We start from the raw sequence: 23,722 nt of genomic DNA, 5'->3' as shown, positions 1-23,722 counted from the left end.
CTGAAGACAAACACACAACATTCACACTAAGCTGAATTATCCCTGACAGAGTATTGTTATGTTGCACATTTTCGTGGTTAAACTTGTTGTAGTGCTGATAACTCCTCCAGGGACATGGACTTCCTGTCAATTTCGAATAGTTTCGTTTCATCGGGGTATGAAGAGGAAATGATCGGAATAAATGCATGTTTGTTACCAACTTGAGTTTCGTTTCGCACGAAATAGCAGCTCGTTTTAGGGGTAAATGAAAGACAAGAAAAAAAGCAATGTGAATAGAAACGACGTGCCGTGTAGGGGTTGGACATCGCCAGCCTTTAAATACAGCAGAACTGATTTAGCATTTATTTCCTTGAACTTGACAACAGCAGAACTGATGTGACTGATGTTTGGACTAACATGACTGAGGTACTGTGTTTTTTACTAATGCAAAATGAACCAAGTTTACACTACTTAGGCCATTATGGGGGTGTTTGCATAATATTATGGACATATTGTGGAAAAGAAGATATAAGAACATATATTAATGCGGCAGAGACGTGGAAATTAATGCATGACATTTAATGAAAAAAAAAAGTCAAATTCCTTGATTTCATTTCCAGAAACTTATTTTTGCATTAATACTTATATAATTAATTATTTATTCTTATACTTTCTTCTTCATCTCTGTATTTATTAATTAATTCATTTATTCTATTGCTTGTTTATTCCTGCATTTATATTGTCTATGGTGTTAAACATTACTCATCTCCGCCCAGGGAGGCTTTATAGATTTTTTTTTATACAGTATGCTCACTCAATTCTACTGCTATAGTAACGACACACCACACCCGTTTCAGAGTAGCTGGTCATCTTAGTGAAGCCTAAATAAAGATAGGCTACAGTAAACTAATGTTGACTATTTGACCCATGCATCTGCTTGCATGCCAGGCTGGTATATTGTGGATTAAAAAAAAGTGCTTTCATTAACCAGGTGATTCATACAACTTAAAACTCTACAACATTTTAGCTGACACTTGAACAGATTTAAGCCTTTCAGTCTGGAGAGGCCTAAACACAGCTAATGCTAGTTTTGAACAGTCCACAGGCCAAAGCAAACGACTGTTTCCAGTTTCTTGTACAATACTAGTTTCTTATGACTCATCAAAATGATCTGGATATGAAACCAGGAAGACCTGTTTCAGGGTTTTGTGTTCCAGGAAGCAGCAGAAAACTTGCTTTGTAATCTTCAACTTCCTGCTAAAAGTTAATGACAATGAAGCAGATAATATATGTTTTTTTTTAGGTTTGTAAAGCTGTTAGGGACCAAGCATTCAAAGGACAGGCAGGCACAGGTTTACTTACACACTTTACTTAATAATTTACTACCAAAGACTGTGGTAATGATGTGAAAGAGTGCATGAAACTATGAAAGTGTCTTTTTGATTTTTATGAGTGGTGAGGATTTGTATTACCATAAACCTGTTTCAAATCTATGACTGTGGACAAACAACGCCTTAAAAACAAATATTCAATGGTACTGAGGTGGTTTATATAAACAAAGTGTTCTGTTTGAAGTACTCAGGACTTTCAGCTTTGTGTTACATCACAATGATGGCCAATGTTTGAGTTTGATGTGGTAGCGCATTTCTTCACAACGCTCTGATTCTCTCACAGCATCCAACCCAGAAAGGATGAGCCTGAAGACAAAGAAAAATGCTCGGTGAGTTTCACCTGCAATGTACTGACTCATTACAGGAAGAGGCAGATCATATTCTTATTTTTCATTTTTAGGGCAATGAAAGAACATGCTTGAGTTACAAACACTGGTGTTCTTCAGAAACGATCGAAATCCTGTTGTCCTCAGCCACAGGACTATAGGCCTAGGCTATCTATTACCTAGATATGTGTAGTTTTGAAAAACCTTGCTGGTTGCTGTTGCAGATGGAGCTAATGTAAATCACTTTACCAAGAGCAGACTCTTGCTGTAAATGTTAAATCTTACTTTATAAACATGCCTATACATGCTTACTGAGCACCACAGCAGTCTTAAATCATCAGAATTCACAATGGAAACTGGCATGCATTGCCTCTTTAAAATTAAATCATTAGTATAACTAAGTAGACTAAGGAGAAGACTCATTCCTCTCTGGCCAAAAAAGAAATATGAGGCATCATCTGTTTTTAGGTAAAGCACTTCAGGAAGCCAGAAAAGTTCATCAAACCCTAAGTGCTTCAGGAGGAGTCACCCTGTGTGAATTTAAAATTTTAACTATTTAATCCTGCTGCTTTGTTTAGAACGTCCTTCGGGCAGTCGGCACCACCCTTCATTGACTACCTGAAAGATATTCTTCGTCGATATCCAGATGGTGGACAAATTCTGAAGGTTGGTACAGTGCTCATTTGTCAAATACTGGTTATAATATATGACATTTCATATTTTCTAATTGATACATATAACCCACTAAATGCATTATTCTTTAGATCTTGCCTATACATACCTGGATTTTGGAAGTTTATTTATTTTGGTGTGACCAGCATGGCTGCTAGTATAAGAGACAGAGGAATATAGGAATCCTTGAGTGTTAGCTTTGGTCTGCTAAGCTCTGTTCATGGTTTTTATTTGTCAACAGGAGCTGATTCAAAATGCAGATGATGCTCGAGCCACAAAAGTGGTTTTCATCCATGATGAGAGAAGTTATGGGAGCAACAGCCTTTGGACTGAGGAACTGGGAAAATACCAAGGTGTGTAGGGTGCTCAGTCACAGTGTATTATTCAACTGAAATACTGTATATATATACACATTTAAAAATAATAATAAAAAAAAAAGATAAACAGAGCGAATAGGGGGTAGCGCGATGACACAGCTTGTCAGTTTTCCAGAAAAATGGTCCAGTTCTCCCTAGTATGGTTCTCAAGTGTCAGCCCTGGTCCCTACTTTTTGGAGTTTGTATTTTCTGCTTGTTTTGATGTTGGTTTCCACCCATAATCAAGGGTGATTGGTGAAAAAGGATGTATACATAATGTTATTTCTCATTTGTTATCTTGACTATTACAGTCAAGTCAGTCATGGCAACCCAACACAAGCTTTGTTCTCTATGGTCACTTGATAAGATGGCATTATCAAGCTAAAGTTTCATTTACAGTAGACCATGGTTAAAATATTAGACCCCAATATTAATATAAGTTTAAGTGCACCCATTTTAGTCAGTTTATAATATTGAGACCCTCTGGCGGGAATTGCTTTCTTTCTGCTCGTTATGTTTACAACTTCAGCCTCCTGAGCATTTTTACCTCACTCAGTTTATGCTGGGATGGACTTCAAAATAAGCAGTTAAGAGAGAGACCGGCGGGATATAATGAAACAACACCTGGATGCATTAATCTAATGTCTTAAGCATGATTTTTGGAACTTTTTTTTCTTTTGCAAAGGTCCCGCTCTCTATGCCTACAACAATGCTACATTCACTGATGAAGACTGGAAAGGAATTCAGGAGGCTGGGAGGAGTGTCAAGCGCAATGACCCAAACAGAGTCGGGAGGTTTGGAATCGGCTTCAACTCTGTTTACCACACAACAGGTGAAACTATGTACAATTAACCACACATACGCTTAATAGGCTGTTAAAGAATTAGTCTTTAGAGAACATATGTAATAAATTAACGGCAAAAATCTTTTTCACTTTATTCACAGATGTGCCGACCATATTCAGTGCAGGTCACCTTGGCTTGTTGGACCCCCAAGAAAACATATTTGGAGCAAGAAATCCAGGTTTTCTGTGGTCTTTGGCTGAAGCAGAAGACCAAAAAGCTCTGATGACCATGCGTGATCAATTCCAACCGTTCCGAGATATAGTTTCGCTTGTAAGCGGACAAGAGTGGTCAAAAGTTGTCATGGACGATCAGAAATTTGACGGGACAATTTTCAGATTCCCTTTGCGCAATGAGCCGTCGGAAATTTCAGATAATCTATATGACTCTGCTAAAGTGGTTGAGCTGTTTGATAGCTTCATTGCAGATGCAGACTTAAGCCTCCTGTTCCTCAAAAATGTGACCTCTGTGTCATTGATACATATTGATGTACATGGCACTGTGAACCCCAGAGTTGAGGTGAAATCCTCATTCCCCACAGATGTCATTTTGGGGTCAGAAGACATGTCAATCATTGAGGGTCTGACAAGGTTCAAAGTAATTTCCCTCGACTCAGACACCCACAAAGAAACAAAGTGGCTTGTGTCAACATGCACCATGAAAGAAGGCAATGTAGAAAATCTTGATTCACTCGCAGAAAAGTTGAGCTTTTTCCCTCAAGTTGACTTGGCATTCCCTTGTAGCGAGAAGAGAGACTGTAGTGAGAGTAGATTGAGCTGCTTTCTCCCCCTCCCAAACAATGAATCCAACAAGACAGGACTCCCAGTTTATGTCAACGCATGCTTTGGTCTCACAGACAACAGACGACACATCAAGTGGCAAGAGGAAGACCAGAAACATGATGAACATGCTGTGTGGAACGAGCTGCTGATGAAGGAGGTGCTCCCACAGGCGTATCTCAAGATCATTCAAGATGCCATCAGTCTTGCCCAGCAGTCTATTCTCTCTGTCGCTTCCGTGTACAATCTGTGGCCAGATCTTGCTCAGGTACAGCACAAAGACAAATGGCATGCCGTTGCTCTGGAAGTTCTTCGTCACTTATTCAGACAGAACATGGCTGTCCTGTCTCTTGCCAAAGATGAAAGAAAGTTTATCACTCCATCAGAAGCTGTGTTCCCCTGTAATGGTCCGACAAGCCCTGACATACTGGCCGCCATTAAAAGGACTTTGGTTTCCTGTGGAGAAAATCTTGTCACGCTGCCAGATAGCATTGCAAGAGCCATAAATGAAGCCTATCCACACCTCAGCACCCTAAAACGCGTGACTCCGACTTTCCTAAGGGAAATTCTCCGCAGGATCTCTGTGCAAAACATCTCTAAAGATGATAGACTCTGTCTTTTAGAGTACATTTTGAGTGATGGAAAATACGGAGAACTCAAGGGTCTTCAGCTGCTTCCACTCAATGATGGCTCCTTCAGATCCTTCACAGACAGAGAGGAGGACACTGCTTTAATTGACAGCAATGCATTTCCAAGGTGGGGCTTTAATTTTTGGCTCTATTATTTTAGTTGAAAAAAATCAGATTTGTCATCTGTTCTTGTTCCTGTTGTTCTCTTTTGTACACACGTAAAACAATCACTATTACTACAATCACTATTGATGGGTGATCAAAATGTGAACCAAACAATGTGGTGTGTGCCAAAGTTCAAAGTCAGTTATAGGCTGTACAGCCCAACCTCAGCTTTAAAAGTAGATGATGATTGGATGGATAATGCTGACTTGTTTGACTGAGGCAGTTTTTTGTATTCGTTTATGAAGTGAACAATTAGTATTTGGTCAGTTTTGAACTCAACTATCAACACAAATTCATTGTTTATTTGTTTTTTGGCCACTTGGAGGAGCAAGTTAGCAAACAGTGGTAGCATTCATTTGGAGTTGTGTTTATGTCCACCTGGTGATTTAATGGTCACTCTCCCTCTAGCTCTATTTTGGACACCCCTAACCTGTGCTCCACTGTATTCACCAGATTGTTGCTAATTTTTCTGTCTGCCATTAACTGGTGGTCAGGTAGCATGCATTGGGTTTAACAGAATTTTTTTTTGCAGAGAAGAACACCCTTCAGGTCTAATTATTTCTGGGCCCACATCCAGTTTCAAAATCTGTGATCGAACCTTTGATTTATTCAGAAATGTTAACGATATGATTTGTTTTTTAATCTCCAGTAATGTCCTATTTTGAACTTACTCTCACCAGTCTATATTAAATCCTGATTAATGTAGAATATAGATGGTATATAGTATATATTAATCAATAAACAAACGTATTCTCTGTGCAGAGCCTTGCTGCCATGCTGCAAACACCTCTTCATCCCAGATGATCTCAGTGAAGCCTGCATTGCCCACCTGAAAGAACTGGCCAGAAAAAGTAGGAATGTCATTTTATAGAAGACAGTGACCTGAAAGTTATTTGCATTTGTCATTTGCATGTTTTCCCACTACATGTACTGTACATATATTTATACATACATTTTTCAAAAATCTTTGTTTCAGAGTTATTCAAGGTGATCAACATTGATGTAGACAAGGTGGCTGAATATACAAGGAAGTATTTGCCACAGGATTGGAAGCAAACCAAAGGGCTTGTTACCTGGGACATCAGCAGCAGTCAGCATCCACCTTTAGACTGGCTCCAAGAATTCTGGAAATTTCTCAACACCCACTTCAAAGAGTTAAGTCGTTTCACTGGAATACCATTAATACCAGTCAGTCCCCTGTCTGTCAGTCAGGCTGTTACACTAGCACAACTACAACAGAACACAACCCTCATTTTCCAGAAAAGCAAGCAGAATAGTTTACCAGATCAAATAGCTCAGTTGGTGACCAACGCTGGTGGCACAGTGGTGAGAGGAAATGAGTGGCTCCAGCATGTAGACCTAGGTTCTTATGTGCTGTGCCCGTCTCCAAGGAGTGTCATGAAAGTCTTTGTGAATTTAGATTCCCAGCATGTCATCGGAAAGCTCAAGATGGCCTCTCACACAGTACGAGAAAAAGTAAAAGATTATCTCTCTCACCTGGATTCTCTCTCAAAGTGTGAGAAAGATTTACTCTCACAATTACCTCTGTTTCAAACCATGAAAGGATCGTGTGCTGCTGCTCAATCAAAACAGGCTGTGCTTCTAATTTCTGGTCTAACAGTACCAACGGAGTTCCCTATGCCTGATTCAGTTGTGAAGTGTGCTACTGAAGTCGATCGTAGACTGTTACAGCTACTCAAAGTCAATCTCTTGCACACGGCTGAAGCAGCCAATCTCCTCATTGACTGTATTGAGAAGCGGTCTTGCAGCAAAGAAGACACTGAGAATATTATGATCTGGATTATAAAGCATGGTAATATCCTTTTCCCTCAGAATCAGACCTTGAAACGCAGATGTAAGGACTTGAGCTTCATTGAAGTGAATGGAGAGCTGAAAAAGGCCTCAAGCTTTTTTGATCCAAGAATTCAAGCTTTTACAGTCATTTTTCAGTCAGACTTCTTCCCCCCATGTCTATACACTCGCACATCGCAGATGCTTGAGAGCCTAACAGAACTTGGATTGCTAAATAAAGAAGGAGATGTGTCACCTTTTCATTTGTTGCATGCTGCCACACTGATTGACAAAATGCATGTCGACTCGAAAACTGAGGCTCTCAAAAGAGCTCAGGTGCTCTTGAAAATGTTGGATACTAATAATCTATTGTCAAAGTTTTCTCACGAGCAGCTTCAGCGCCTTAAAATGCTAAAATGGGTCCCATGTGATAAACCTGGTAATGACAAAAAACAATGCGATGACAAATCTCAGGAAAGTTGTTTCTTCTGCCCAGATGAAATAAGACATTCTGTGTTCAAGGACATTGTTGGACATGTGATGCCGCTGGTGGGAAAGCTCAGTGACAGAGATAGCAACACACTTGGTCTCAAACGCCGACCCCCACCCGAAAAAGTGATAGAGAATTTGTCAGTCTTGACATCAAAAGTGCAGGAAATGGCTGATCCTGACACAGATGTGCATTTCAAAGGGGAGCTGTATAGCATTTACAAACACATGCAAGAGCACATCTCTGAATTTACAGCAATGATAAATAGGGAAACACGCTGGCTGTGGTGCCACAACCAATTTGTTTCACCAAAGGATCTGGTTCTTGACTATCCACATAATCTAGACCTGAGCTCTTACATTGGGAAGGTGCCAAATGAATTTCGGTCATTCAGTAAGTTGCTCAGGGATTTTGGTGTGAGAACATTGCTTTCAGATGAAGAAATTGTCGACATTCTTCATTCTATCCAAAAAACTATTGAAGGAAGGCAGCAGCCACTTGCAAGTTCATCTGAGGTAAAAGTGTCAGTAGAAATTCTTAACTGGCTGTGGAAAGAGAAAAAGACTGTTAAAGTTCAGAATGACATCCCGGTGCCAGTCATTATAGAGGGTGAGCAATACACGCTGAAACCACGGTCAAAAGCAGTCTTCTGTGACCTAAGCAAAAATGGATTGAAAGAGCTTATGTATAGCCAGGAGGAAATTTATGTCATACATGAGGAAATCCCAAAAGCAACAGCCAAATGGTTGGACATTCGATTTCTCAGTACCTACATCCTCGGTCCAGAGTTAGTTGGAATAGAACAGTTTGGACAATCTGAGCCAATAACAACGAGGATTAAAAACATTCTTAAAGAATATGATGAAGAAAGTGACATCTTCAAAGAGCTCATTCAAAATGCAGAAGATGCTGGGGCAAAGACCTGCAAATTCTTGATGGATTTCAGAGTACACACAGATGCCCCTGAAAGTCTTATTGACCCTGACATGGCCCTTTGTCAAGGACCTTGTCTTTGGGCATTTAATGATGAGCAGTTCACAGCTGAGGACTGGGAAAATATTGTCAGAGTTGGCGCTGCCTCGAAAGAAAACAAGGTGGAAAAAATTGGAAAGTTTGGACTTGGATTCAATACTGTGTATCATGTGACAGATGTTCCCTCCATCCTTAGTGGCAACAGTCTTCTCATCCTTGATCCAAATGTAACTCACCTTAAAAAGCACATCAAACACAAAACAAATCCTGGAATCAAGCTTGATCTCTCTCAGCAGCGACTTTTCAATTGGTTCCCTGGTCAGTTTGGACCATATGAACGCATTTTTGATTGTAATTTCACCAGACAAAGTCCTCCTGAACCGTATCTGGGTACTCTGATCAAACTACCTTTCCGAACTGAAAAAGAGGCTGCCAAGTCAGAAATAAGCACAAAGGTGTATCACAAACACAATATCATCACTTTTCAACAGCACCTTACTAACAATTCGCAAACTCACCTGCTTTTTCTAAAGAACGTCAATGCGTTATCTCTACAAAGTATCCCAAACAATGTAACCATGCCACCAAGAGATGACGAAAAAGAAACCGTCTTCACCGTCTCCAAAACCACTGAAAGTACAATGAGGATTCCAGATGAAACCACTGTGTCAAAGCAGCATCAAGCTGAGAATTTACTGATGAAACTTGATGTAAAATGCAAAGAGGTAATTGACTGCTGCACAGTCAGTATTGTCCAAATCACCAGTCAGCAGTCTGGTGTAACTGAAGTCCAGTCCTGGCTCCTGTACAATTGCTTTGGAACACATAAGTCATTGAAAATGGCCCTTCAAGAAAACAAGCAAGCCAAGTTCTCTTTGCCCATTGGGGGGATTGCTGTGCCTTTGCAAAATGATCCAGAAACTGGGAAACTGGCCCCATTACAAACAGATCTTGTTGGACAGGCATTTTGTTTCCTTCCTCTTTCCATTCACACAGGTCTTCCAGTCAATGTAAATGGAACATTTGCTGTGACGAGCAACCGAAAAGGCCTGTGGGAGAGTGGAGTGAAACATGACTGGAACAAAGCTCTTCTTCAGGATCCTGTAGTGACAGCATATGTTACCACACTCTTGGCACTAAAGAAAATGTCTGAAAACAAGCAAATGGAAACTTACTGTTATCACACCTTTTGGCCTGACAGAGAGAAAGTGAGTGAAACCTTCAAGTCTTTGGTGGATGCATTTTACTCCGCCATTGCTCAGGATCCCATTGGCCCAGAGCTCTTTAGTGATGGAGAACATTGGTGCTCAATGAACAATGCCATATTTCTGCATGAGAGCATTGAAAAGGATAAAGACAGTGGTGCCCTTGCAGTGCAGGTGTGCAAGAAATATGTAAAACCACCCAACTATGTTGTTCCTCTTCCACAGTGGCTGAGAAATGGCTTCAGACAGGCAGGCCTAGAAAAGGTTTTACAGAACAGAACATGGAACTGGGTGAAGTTTTACCAAGAAGTAGTGTTTAACAACCTTGGTACCATGGACCCTATGAGTAGAGATGCTCTGGTGTTGCATGCAATTGACCTTCAAATCAAAGAAATTGACAATCTACTGGTCCACTACCCATGTATCCCCACAACTGGTGGACAGCTCCAGTGTATCAAGAAACTTGTGAATCCATCAGGGAAAGTGGCCTGTCTTTTTGAACCAGAAGAGGGACGCTTGCTCGGTGGTACCAAAAATGACTTTTGCTCCACCAAAAGGATTCAGCGCTTGCGGGAACTTGGAATGGAAAGCGATCATCTGCCATTGGAAGACATTACAGAGAAAGCAGGCACAATCACCAAAACCTGGAGCACTGACAGAAAGAAAGCATATGGGCGGTTGAAATGCCTTCTTGAACTTATGAAAGCTCACATGCATGATGAAGACTCTCTTCACTGGGAAACACTGAGGATGACTGAATTTCTCCCAGCATTTTCACCTGGTGATACAAAAAAGGAAAGAAATGTAACACTTAGAAGGCCCACTGATGTTTTCAGTGACACATGCTCCCTACTCGTTAACATGACACAACCTGTGCTGGATCTGAATCTGAAAATACACAACAATGATCCAGTCCTACAAATATTGGGAGTTCAGGACAGTCCAAGCCCTGAGACAGTGCTTCAGCAGCTGCAAGAAGCATGTAAACAATCTCAGTCCATTGACAGAGTCATGCTTTACAAAATAGCACCTGAATGCTATAGGTTTTTGGATCAGTGGCTTACATATTCTGGGAATTCCACTTTCATTTCACAAAGGGCAAATTCATTCCCTTTCATCCTTGTTGGCAGTACATTTATAAATGTTGACTGTGTGGCTGAAAATGGGCAATTTGAAGCAAAACCCTATCTCCATGTACTGCCACCTGCCTTTGCAAGTTTCAAGAAGCTCTGGGAAAGTGTAGGTGTTGAAAAGAATTTTACAATCAGTCAGTTTCTAACTGTGCTGCAGGACTTGCACCGTCGACATGGAAACAAGTCCCTGCCAAAGAGTGATCTGTCAATGTGCCTCATGATTTTAAACAAAGGGATATTCGAGGCGAAAGAGAAAACAGCAGGTGACTGTCTGATACCCAATGAACACGGCGTTTTACAACCTGCAAGTGAGCTGTTTTACAATGACAGCCCATGGATGCCAGTGGCTTCAGGTGTCACATTATGCCATGAGAATATTGCACGTGTTATGGCTCGCCACTTTGGAATCACAACAACCAGGCACCATACTCTGCAAAACCACATTGCTGAGAACATTTCACCATCTTCATTTCAGTTTAAACAGCAGGAGCAACTAACGGTCCGAATTAAAAACATCATTTCAGCCTATCCATCAAAGAAGGATATCCTTAAAGAGCTGATCCAAAATGCTGATGATGCAGAGGCAACAGAAATTCATTTTGTTTGGGACAAACGTCAGCATGGCACAACAAAAACATTTGGGAAGAGATGGAACCATCTTCAGGGTCCAGCACTGTGTGTGTTCAACAACAAAGTGTTTTCTAATGCTGACCTGGTTGGCATTCAGCAACTGGGAGAAGGTGGAAAGCACAACACTCCAGGGAAGACTGGAAAATACGGAGTTGGATTCAACTCTGTTTACCATGTAACTGATTGCCCTTCAATCCTCACTGGAGATGAATTACTGTGCATATCTGATCCCAATCAAAAATTTATTGAAAGTCATTCAGACAAACCACTTACTGGCATTGGCTACAAACTAGCAGACACTTTCAAGAACATGTACATGGATGTCTACAAATCCTTTCTTCCAGACAAATTTTCTCTTAAAGATGGCACCATGTTCAGATTACCTCTCAGGATGGGTACCATGGCAAACAGCTCTAAAATATCACAACAGGCAGTCACTGACCATGACATGAAACAACTGTGCTCTGCCCTCTCTGAAGATCCTGAAGGACTGATTCTGTTTCTGAAAAATATCTGCAAAATAAAAGTTCATGAAATCAACGACCATTCAGGAGAACTCAAAACCATCTTTGCGGTTGAGAAAAGTCTACCACAGACAAGCAGAGAACAAAAAGATGCCTTTGTAAAACTTCAACAAAATGCATTACAGTCCAACAAACCAATAATACCACACAACGCCATTTATGGGACCGTGATTTCAACCTCAGATAAAAGACAAAGTAAGTGGATCATTGCAGAACAGTTTGGCTCATTCAAAAACAGCGATAGAAGAGAAAAAACACTATCAGACAAACTTCCCCAAGCAGCAATAGCAGCACGTGTGAGCTCAAAGAGCTGTATGGAGTTTAATGGAGAAGCCTTTTGTTCACTTCCATTGCCAGGGAAAACAGGACTGCCAGTGCATATCAATGCAAACTTCGAGGTAGATTCTTCCAGGAGAAGCCTTTGGAAAGAAGATGGGCAAAGTCCTAAAACTGTGTGGAATGAATCATTAAAACAGAATGTCATCGCTCCGCTGTATGCAGATCTCCTTCATTACATCAGGTGTAACATGGCAAAAACAAAAGTCTCTCTGTCATGTATTGAGGCATACCTCAGCAACTCGTACTTGCATTTTTGGCCAAATGTGTCCGAAGATGTTGATCAGGGTTGGCATGAAATGATACATGAGGTATACAGATCAATCAAAGAAAGAGGCCTTAACGTGATTCCAGTGATGAAGAGCTCAACACGTATAACTGCTGGTTTTAAGGTTACAGAGTACTCCTTCGACTGGTGTGACATCAGAGAAACAGAATCAACAAAGGCAACCTACCTGACACAGTCAGAATATGGTGAGATTAATCCCATTTTGGAAGATCTTGGGATGAAATTGGTTCCTTTTTCCATTAAAATGGTAAAAATTTGGAGAGGTTTCAAATCAGCTGGTGTTGAAGCAAAATGTGTGAATCCTTCAACTGTGCAGACTTTCCTGAGAGAAAAACCTCTCAATGACCCAACCCAAACAGATGAGGAATTACCTCTGCCCATAACTGCCACTCTGATCAGAGATGAAAAAAGATGTTCAAAGCTCTTGAGTTTCTGCTTAAAAGATTTCCTCATGAAAAAGGTCACAGAGGACAATTCCACTGCACTCAATGGGCTTCCACTTCTTCTCACAAGAGATAAAGTTTTGAGAGTGTTTAACTCCTCATCTCCCAAGTGGATATCAGGATATGAGGGTCTGTTCCTGGGCTACAATGACCAATTTGCAGATTATCAGACCAACAGAGAATACATATGTGTTCTACAACCTTTTAACCTCGTCAAAAATCTGACAGTTCCCTGTGCAGCAACATATCTGAAGGCGTTAATTCAGACTCTTCTTCAGAGCTGTGAAGTTGATCGACACACTGGCCTTCATGTACCAAATGAGACAATGTTGAAGTGGTTGAATTTACTTTGGAGATTCTTAAAAAGTCAAATTAAACCTGCAACATCTAGTGATGATAAACAAGGTCTGACACTAAGTGATGTGAAGCAGCTCTTCAGTGACTGCTGCATTTTACCTGTTGTGTGTCCAAGGTTAAAGAACAAGCAGTTCCTGCAAAGAATGAAAGACATGCCAAGCGTGATTCAGTTCGCTTCAGAAAGGGACATATCAGGCACCCTCTTCAAACTTGGTTTTATGAAGCTTGACAATGTATTCTTCTCTGAGATACATGTAGATCGACAGATAATTTCACTACTGAACTGTGAACTATTGGATATAAATGATAAACGCTCTGTGTTGGACCAGGTTTATAACATTAACCGCTCAGAATTTTCCCGGCTTTCCCCTGATGAGATGAATGAGCTTCAGACCTTCCTGCAGTCTGGAGTATCCAAGGCCAAAGTCAAGCAAGACTATCAGAGAAAGCTGAAGTCCTTACCATTATTTGAAACAATACATGGTGAAAGAGTGAGGATTGATGGGCCAAAAGAGGTATTCGTCCTCGACAGCACATGTTCAAGGATATTTCCAGATTTGTTCACCCTGTCCAACTGCAACAGCACTTTTCTCAAAAACACCCCAGAGAACTGCAGTCTGTCTCAAACACTGAACATAAAAATTCTGTCTGATTTGGAGTATTTCATGAAGTTCATTCTGCCTGTTGTACACAGTCTCACAGAAAGGCAAATGCTTCAGTGCTTCAAGCTCTTACTGTCACTGCAATATCATGGCAGTTACTGTCAGTATAGGGACCAAATCATCTCCTCAATGAAGACAGTGAAATTTATTCGCAGTTCACAAGACAGGTTGGAGATGGCATCATACTACTTTGATGAGAGTGTTCCGCTGTACAAGAAAATGTTGTCTGAAGAGAGATTTGTGCCTAAGAGATTTTGGGCTGAGTGTGATGCAGGAAATCTATCATTAACAAAACAACCAAAAGAGCTGCTCAAAGAACTTGGAATGAAACATGTTGTGTCAAAAGATGAAATGATAGATTTTGCATGCAAGTTAGAATCAGAAGCAAAGGGAAACGGGCATCTTCAAGAGCTGAAAGAGAAATCAACATTACTTTTAAGTAAAGCCTTGAATGAAGCGAGTTCTGACCAAACATTGCTGAAGAGCATTGCTGAAATCAAGTTCATTTTTCCTGTGCCAATTCGAGAAGAACTGTGCAACTATCACCAACCGTTCGCCGCTGAGAGAACTGCTGTTAAAATCAGTGGCTCTTTGATGGAAATCAATCCTGAACATCAAGATTTGATCTGGTCTTCAATGCCAATTATACATGTACCAGTTTATCTGTCACAAAAGCTCCTGCAAATGATGAAAGTCGCAGGTGCTTATGAACAACCACCTACTAAGCATGTAACCAGCAACATGAGGAACATCTGTCAGTCGTCCTGTAAAACTGCCAAATTGATCGAAACCCGTGCAAATGTGTTCCGATGTTCCTATGCCTACCTGCAAAAAAATGCATTTGAAGGACAGCCACTGGCTGGTCTTCCTATTGTGTTGGTTGAAAAGGACAAAGAACTTGTGAGGACTGATGACACGTGCCTTTCAGTGCCCTATGACCATGAGTTCAGACCATATTTGTACCAAATTCCTGAGGATGATGTCATTTTCAAACCGTTCTTCAAGAAAGTTGGTGTAATGGAGAGGCCTACTGCGGTGCAGTATTGTAATGTTCTCTCAGCAGTTTATATTGATTCTTGTGATAAACCACAACTAAACCCAAACCAAATGAAAACCGTGAAACGCACTGTTCAGCAGTTGTTTCGGTTAATCAAAGCTCAAGGAAAGCAGTCCCTTCTTGATGATGTAAAGACTTTGCATCTTCCTGCAGTAGATGGTAAATTATACCCGTCATGCACGCTGTTCTGCAATGACACAGTGTTTGAAACCAAAAGATTAGAAGAAGCGCTGAAGAATAAGTTCCTGTTGCTTGAAAGACTAAGTGAATGTCATTTAGGTAGTGACATCTATGAGCATCATCGATTGGTCAAATTGCTGCCTCTGAAATTGCAGCCTAAAATGCTGTCTCACTTCACTGAGGAGAAAGTAGTGGAACTACAAATTCAGCTTTGTGAGCTTGAGACTGACTGTGGATTTAGTGGATGGTTTGGTAAACATCTGTCCTCAGTACCATTCAAACATGGACTAATTTGTCTCATTAGAGGGCAGTCTAAGGGAGAAATAACACAAAAAGATGCTTCTGACATGTGCGAGAAGATTTTTGGCAGAATTCAAATTGTCTGCTGCAAAAACCTGGAAACAAAGCTTTGGCTGGATAAGCAGCCACTACACAAAACTGCCACTCAAACTGATGTTTTTGTCAAACGAGATCAACAAGGTTGCATATTTTACCTAAAACACAATGATGACGTGGCCGTGAAGGTGATGCTACAGGTCACTATGACATTGACAAAGGAGATTAATAATCTTTTAGGTAACATAATTGCATCAATTCACCTCCCAGTCCTTGGACAACTTATCATGTGCGACAGTCTGGAAGAGGTTCAGAAAATTCTAGCTAACAATGGGATCCATGACAGTGCTGAAACTGAAAGTCTCTTCAAACCACCAGCACCTGGGACAGAAGTACCAGAGGAATGGCATGATTCCTTAGACATGAATGTCCTCAATAACTTTGAAGAGGGGGAATACGTTGCCTACAGCACTAACAACAAGTACATTTACGCAGTTATTGTTGAAGAACTGCCTGGGAACTCTGGACAGTATTCATGGAGATACAAAGTAGATATTGGAGAAGATGAGCCAATTGAAGTCAGTTGTCTTGATCTATATCAGTTTAAACGAGAAAAGAAGCCAAAACCTCAAGGGACAACTTTCACATCTGCTGAAGCTTCTTGCATGGAGTTGGAGCCACTAGCAGGTGCTGTGCCACATTCTTCCCAATCGTCAACTACGAGTTCCTCATCTACGAGATCCTCACCAACCTCTGTTGACGAAGCTAAAATCGAAATTGACAAATGTTTGGCAGAGATCTGGCCTCTTCCTGTGGAGGAGAGGCAAAAAGCCATCAAGCGACTGTACCTTAGATGGCATCCTGATAAAAATCCTGACTGCCAGTCTCTTGCAACTGAGGCATTTAAATACTTGCAGAATAGAATTGATGAGCTCAGGAAAGGCAAAGGCAAAGGTAAAACTGGAGGCTCGTCCTGTCCAAGGGGAAACTCAAACTTCCAAGACTTCTACCAGCAGTGGAATCAGGAGGCCAGGAGTCACAGAGATGGTCGAGAGAGATTCTCTAGAGGTTTCCATTCCTACAACTTTTGGACCCATAATGGAAATGTTCCAAGGCCGAACAAAGAGGAGGCCCAGCGCTGGTGCAGACAGGCCCGCTGTGATCTCGATGCAGCTTACAAAGACACTGGTGGGAGGAGCACAGAATGGTGTCTGTTTAAAGTCCATCAAGCAGTGGAAAAGTCTCTCACAGCTGCAGAGTATAAAAGACACGGTCAACCTCCCAGCAGCAGCTCCATTTCAGCCCTTGCTCTGAAAGTTTCCCACTTCAACCCTCAACTGAGCGTTCTGCCTCAAATTGTGCAAACTCTGAAGATGCTGGGAGTGGATCCCAAAAAGACTCAGTATCCCAACTGCCACCCATATCCCCACATCCCAAACGGACAGTTCAGATCAGAGAACGAAATGCAAGCACTGAACAAAGCAGCTGAGCTTCTCACTACAGTAGAGGCATATGTGAATTAGGGATTCAAGACAAGCAGACATGTCATGCTGGAAAAGTCAATTTAAGGTTTGCTTATGTTTAAAAAAAAAAAAAAAAAAAACGAGACAAAATTGAAACATTACTATAAACAAAACAATTGCATCATTTAAAGGCAAATCATATGACTGTTACGAAAATTTTGAAATGAAACTTGTGCAAGTTTGTTTTATATTTGACTCATTACTGAGGATCAGTGTTATCACGTATGAATTGTTATGAAAAGTTAAATATCAAAGCATTTTGTGCATCATTGTAAACATTTATAACTACTCACTGAGGATCACTGAATATAATCACTGTACAACTTTGTTATGGTTTGTTATGATTTATAGTTGCGCTCTGAGAATCAATATATTTACTCTACGACTTTGTTACGAAAATGTGAATATCAATGATTTTTTATTTTTTTTAATTTTAACATTTATTTTTTTAATACATATTCATGTTATGTTCTATTAGCATTTATCACTGAGGACCAATATTATTATATGTATGTATTTTTTTTTTCCTTTCTTTTTTCAGTATTATAAACATTTATGACTACTCAGTTAGGATCAATATAATCAGTGTGCAACTGTGCTATAAAAATACAAATATCGAATACTTTTTCTTTCTTTTTTTAGCAATTTTGACTACTAAGTAATTTTCTAATATTTTAAACATTTATGAGTACTCTCTGAGGATCAATATATTCACTGTATGACTTTGTTATGAAAATGTGAATATAGATTTTTTTTTAATTTTTTTTAACAATTTTAAAATTTATGACTACTCATGAGGACCCATGTGATAATAGTACAAATGTATGTTCTATTAGCACAACTACTCCCTGAGGACCAATACTGTTATGTGTATGGATGTGCAAATATATTTACTTCTTCTTTTTTTTCTATATTATAAACATTTATGACTACTCAGTTCAAATCAATTTAATCAGTGTACATTTTTTGTATGAAAATACAAATATCAAAGACTTTTTTTTGTTGCAATTTTGTCACTGTATGACTATAAATGAAAGGGCAACTTTCAGTTTTTTTTTTCTTCCAATATTGTAAACATTTTGTTTATGAAAATGCAAATGTAAAAGACTTTGTCATTCTTAATTCTCTTTCGTTAAAGTTGTATTACCTGTTACCTTTTGAAATAAAAGACATGAAAATAATGTTCAATAAAGGATGAAACAGCAATTCCAGTTTCATGTTTTTAAATACCATCGTAAAATTTGGCCAGGGGTAGACACTGTATTAATGTAACCAGTGAGTTTGGAATTATTACTTCCTCTGTCCTTTTTCTTTTTACACTGGGTTGCAACCCAACTGTTTCAGGGATATTTCAGCAATATAAGCACTGCTGATAATAAAAGATTAGGCTTCAGCCTCATATGACATCAGTAAAAGAAAACAAAAAGAAGGAGGGACACCTAGTGCCCTGGTGAAGGGGCACTAGGTGCTCCTGCTTACCCTAAGGGGGAATTCCCACTCAGGAATTCCAGGGAGGCATCCCACAACCAAGATACACCATAAAGATACAAAAGTAATACAAACTACAGTAGCTGTTCAATTATCAACACTTGTTCCAATTTTTACAACTATTTAATACTCACCAAGTCAGGACAACCACACAGTCAGACCACGTCGTCACACTGGTTATACTGTCACCTGCTGGCCAATCAGAGTCAAGAATTTTCAGTGACCTTTATTATAAGATAAGTAAATGTAAATGGAGTCCGCTAACACAATGTAATTCAAATTCAACTCTGCCAACATTCAAATAGTGAACACACGTGTGTACTGTAGGTGTGCATGGTTTTACAAGAAGTTTGAACTGAGACTGAACTGATTTGTTCATGGCACCTAAGATTGTAGCATACAGAAAAAAAATACTTTAGGTACTTGAGAAAGAATTTGTAATTAAGTTAAAATATTGTTGTTGGACAGGACACCTGGATGCTGTTTCCACTGAAGACAAACATTTCAAGTTAAAAGCACTTTTTTATTCATTAAGAAATCATGTTATGAAAATAATGACAACTAACCATATATCAGACAAATGTATCTTTCCATATGTTAACAACAAAAGTTTGCTCAGGAGGATGTGACATCTCAGCAGTCACCAGAGCATAACTGTCTTCTCCTTGTGCTCAAAGTGTGCTTTGTCTCATCCTGGTAGTGGTCAGTTCCCACTGTTCTTTCTCTCTATAAAAATGTTTCCAAGGCTTTTCATGTCTCTTCTCAATGTCCACACATGAGAATCCATTTTAATTTCTTTTTTTTTGTGAAGGAGAAGTTCACATACGCACATATCAGATTCGGTCATAGTATTATGCTTCCTGTCGACTCCTCCATCTATTAATAATTTACACAAAACCTGTACATACTTACAGCAGGCTGGAGCCTGTTTCTGAAGGGATGTGCACATAGAAAAAAGAAGCAACATACAGTGAAGTGATCTTTTCAAATTAAAAGTAATGAGATGCGATGTTATGATGTCACAACACTTCATTCATTACATGCAGCTCACAACTTTCTTCAACTCTCATTCAACCTTATGTATCCTTATGAAATGAGGCTATGACATTCTGCATCAAACCCATACCAACTACAGTTTCTTCCAGTCTTTCGCTATAAAACACGCATTCAACACAATCGACGATAGGGACAGACATTATTAAAAATACTTATGGAGTAAGTGTGTCTTTGTAATGGCTGATGTTAGGATCAAGTATGTTCATCTTAGCCAAAAAGATGAAACTTTGGGTGCAATAAGAGCAGGATTTACCATACATATCCTCCTTCTGCATATTCTTTTCCTATCCAACAGCTCATAAACTTCACAAAATTAAGTTAAACAGTAGCTGGGACAGGAAGAGGCGTCTGAAAAACACTTAAGGCTTAATTCATATCATTTGGCACGCTGCTAATAGTAAGCAACGATTACGTTCCTCACTACATCATGACTTTGAATGACTGGTACTTGCTGTGTGCAGTCATTCAAAGCAACATCTTTCACATCACTCATATTGCATTTTGTTCAGATAAAACAATAACTACATTACACATTTAAGATTGAGAAAAGAACAAGATTTAGTCAAACCACAACATTATTTCTAAGCGTTTGGTTACTGACACTACAAACTAAAGCACTACTGCTGGAATGAGCAACAAATAACACTAACTGCCCCTTTCTCCAACACCACTGCTGTGTGCTTCTTTGTTCATGCAATAACATGATGTGAACTGAGCTGGTTCACTTCAGGGTTCAACCGTAATCTGGAGAGCTGCCCTCCACAGATGTAATGATGACGCTTGTGGGGTAGGATTTTTCTATGAAAGCACATGACCTGTAATGGCACAGGAGGCTCTGTGAACGTGAAACATGTTACAGCTTGTTTGAAACAGGGTTTTGGGTACTGGGGTCAGTCCTGTTCTATGGCACAAGTGTATGGCAAACAGAGCTAACATTCAATATTTTGGAAACTGACAAAGTAAATTATGTTAATGGCACAGTGTAGTATTAAACCTTAACCACCTGCTGTACTGCTATCGGGTGTCCTGGGTTTAAGGAGTCAAAAGTTCTCTCATACATACAAAACTCACTTTGACAAAAACAAAATGCCCTTTAAAATGTTATTTGTTGAGGCAAAAATCACAGGGAGAAACAAACATGAGGTTTGTGTCAGTTTTATATCTCTTGGAATTTCTTTCCATCTTGCTGTAAAGTTCCGTATCCACATTTCTTTCATACTGTGTTTCCCCTCTGAGCTGACAGAAGAGGGCAGCTCGCTCTCTTTCAACACAAGCCATACTGACACGGGGCCAACGACCGTTCCAAGCTCCATATTTATTGTCCTGCCGTCTCCTGAAATGTGATGAGCCACAAGGAGGGGTACCCCTCCTGCAGCAGGGTCCTCACATGTTGTAAGCCACATATATGGGGTCCAGCTGGTCGGCAAGGAATCCATCTCTGAGGTGCATGCGTTGCTTCTCCCCTCGGGAGTTGATGGGGATGACGCCAGGGTCGACCACCACCACCACCCCTACGATGAGGTAGTGCTCCTCCAGGACTACGTTGGTGACCAGGGCAACCAGATCCAGGGCCTCCTGCTCCGATCCCTCCAGCTCCACAACCACCACGAGGAGGTTGGTCCAAGTGAACACCGCACTGGAGGGAGGAGCAGGTGGTGGATGCATGAAGGGAAGGAAAACAGGAAGGGGATATAGGGCAGGAAATGACATGTAGAAGATGTCAGGAGTCAGAATTCATGTTGCTCAACTATATTTCAAATATTAAATGGATAAACAACATGATGAATAATAATAATAATTCACAGTAATAAAGTAGTTATCTATAATTGATGTAAATTTCTCACCATTCAGCTATGCTCTTATGAGAGCGGATAACAGAGGTCTCAATGTCAATTGGGTGATACCTCATTCCCCTCAGCTCCAGAGTCTCATCAAGGGAGCCCACCACATAGAGGGCGTCATGGCGCTCTGAGACAATGACATACACACACACACACACACACACACACAGTCACAGATTTGTCAATTTAAATCTAATAAATTAAAGAAATCAAGTTTTGAATTGATGTAAGAGAGAAAAGAAGGTTTTACAAATATCTTTAATTTTCTGTGGTGAAAAAAAGTGAGTCCATCATACACCAAAAGCAAAGCGGTGACTGTAAGTCAGAGTAAGCACTGATGATTCTCACCCCCACTGGCGTCAGTCAGTTCAGTGCGCCGCAGGAAGCCCAGGTAGCCCGTCCTTGCCCAGACAGTCTGGGTGTCGCCGAAGCTGAGCTTGGTGTTGAAGTGGTCAGCGTGCAGCGCCTCCTCCCCATAAACTGTGTAGTAGCCTGTGGCATTGTGAGGACTGCTCACCCAGATCTATTACACACACACAACAATGACAAGTTGTCAAGTCCTTGTTACACAGACAATCATACACATCCACCACTCTCCTGGTCAAAGCTTCAGATCTACTAGACTATACTATTAACTATAATCTCAAATGCTAAAACTAAAATTTCAACACAGTATCAAATAAAACTGAATATTATAGGCATCATAAAAAGTAGACTATGTGGCAGATTTATTGGATTGGATTGCATTAGATTGTGCAGGTGACCTAGTTAAGTGGCCAGTGAGTGTATAAACAGTATAAAGTAAAGAGAATAAATACAATGAATGGTCTTCATTACATTTACAAATAAAGCTGATCTCAGCTGTTGTTTGTGTTTTATATATATGTGTGTGTTGTATATGTACTGAAATAGGCATTTAATCAGATATGAGTCCACTGTAGTAGTGATACGCAGTTTTCTGATTTCTGTGTGTGTGTGTGTGTGTGTGTGTGTGTGTGTGTGTGTGTGTGTGTTTGTTGGAGGTCTGGAAGCACAGTGTGAGGACTGGCTCTAGAGTCAGAGCACAGCTAACTACATATTCTGCATCAAGAACTGACTTATCTACACTTTTAAAAGGAAATTTTGTGCACATTTCAAATCTAGACAGAAAAAAGGTTGCATTATTACGGATAAAAGGCTTTTCTTTTATCCCGTCTTTGACGCGCATCTGTATAAAATGTGTAAAAAAAAAAATGTGGATGTAAAAACTGACCAGAATCCTGGTTTTGTCTATACATAGAGAATAAACTGGCTTACTCTAGGAGAAATCTAGCTGGGGAAACCAGGTTGCTCTAATCTTCTACCCCAGTTAAGGAAATTAGGTTTCTCAATTAAATTAAATTGAAGAGATCAGGAAATCTGGCAGTAGCCTGATGGCTTAAGTTCATGTGAACACTGACTGTGGATCACAAGCAGGTGGAGCAGGTGGCAGTGAAACACGTATACTGTGGAGGAGCTCATCAGATTACGTCATGATTTACCTCTCCTAGATGGGAGTCTCCCAGGGGTCCTTTAGTCTCTGTGTTTGCAATGATCACTTTCACTCCTGGAAGGATCTACAACAACAGACAGCCATGTGTCAAGTTAACAGCAGAGAGACAAGAGACGGGAAACCTCTTTGCACCATGACGTCAAAGTTGTTAACAGTATTTTGGTGAAGGTTTACATGATGCTGTACCTTTCCAGACTCCATCAGTGGCAAGCTGTGTGGTGACCCTCTCTCAACCAGGCGAACCCTGAAGAAGATGCAAATAAAGGGACAAAAATTTTTTGTTATCTCCATTTTCATTATATTCCTCAACATTTGTTTCAAAAAGTGTTGACAATACTGCTCAGTTCAAAAGATGTATTCCAGTAAACTTCTAAATAAGGAAATTAAAAGGGAAACAGATCAAAATGAAAAAGACAATAATGGCAACAATTATTTCATATGCTAGAAAATTAAGTACTAGTAATACAAATAGACAATGTGTTAGACTGTCTGCACAAAAACAACACTTGTGGTGATAGTGCTGCAGTGGTGCCCCCCACCTATCATGTCGTAGAGCTCTCATGTCCACGTAAACAGTGGTGGGGTCTGGTCCAGCTGTACCCTGGAGAAAACAAACATGACATGAGTCAATTATGTAACGTCTACTGCCCTGACATTAATAAATGCTCCATGTTGCCTGGGTGGAGGAGAGGTGGAAGCTGCTTATGATACAACTATTGACAAAGGGGGTGGGGGTGGG

The 23,722-nt window shown here is 40.2% G+C and overlaps 2 protein-coding genes across 8 annotated transcripts in view; one reads left to right on the top strand and one right to left on the bottom strand.

Moving 5' to 3' along the window:
* The first annotated feature begins 85 nt into the window (after positions 1 to 85).
* sacs2 (sacsin molecular chaperone 2) lies at positions 86 to 18,273 on the top strand. The gene is made up of 8 exons (XM_023428616.2): positions 86 to 405; positions 1,654 to 1,699; positions 2,275 to 2,362; positions 2,610 to 2,721; positions 3,410 to 3,556; positions 3,670 to 5,101; positions 5,902 to 5,990; positions 6,116 to 18,273. Exons 2-8 carry the CDS (start codon positions 1,671 to 1,673, stop codon positions 17,065 to 17,067), a joined length of 12,849 nt encoding a protein of 4,282 aa, XP_023284384.1. The 5' UTR covers positions 86 to 405; positions 1,654 to 1,670; the 3' UTR covers positions 17,068 to 18,273.
* A 784-nt stretch (positions 18,274 to 19,057) lies between these two features.
* Positions 19,058 to 23,722, bottom strand: part of LOC111671510 (DIP2 acetate--CoA ligase A) — an 81,170-nt gene continuing 76,505 nt past the window's right edge. For all 7 annotated transcript variants that reach the window (XM_087179936.1, XM_087179937.1, XM_087179940.1 and 4 more), the window contains 6 exons: positions 23,523 to 23,584; positions 23,170 to 23,227; positions 22,973 to 23,047; positions 21,801 to 21,975; positions 21,456 to 21,579; positions 19,058 to 21,247 (listed from right to left, as the gene is read on the bottom strand). In XM_087179936.1, the coding sequence (XP_087036062.1) occupies positions 20,995 to 21,247; positions 21,456 to 21,579; positions 21,801 to 21,975; positions 22,973 to 23,047; positions 23,170 to 23,227; positions 23,523 to 23,584 (747 nt within the window). In that variant the 3' untranslated portion in view covers positions 19,058 to 20,994. The remainder of the gene's footprint in view (positions 21,248 to 21,455; positions 21,580 to 21,800; positions 21,976 to 22,972; positions 23,048 to 23,169; positions 23,228 to 23,522; positions 23,585 to 23,722) is intronic.

Source organism: Seriola lalandi, unplaced genomic scaffold, assembly GCF_002814215.2.
Source record: "Seriola lalandi dorsalis isolate HSWRI2012SDOR001 ecotype SW California unplaced genomic scaffold, Sedor1 jcf7180002054881, whole genome shotgun sequence".
In the NCBI taxonomy this organism is placed as follows: domain Eukaryota; kingdom Metazoa; phylum Chordata; class Actinopteri; order Carangiformes; family Carangidae; genus Seriola; species Seriola lalandi.
Note: the sequence above shows the minus strand (reverse complement) of the source record. Positions and strands in the feature narration are given on the sequence as shown.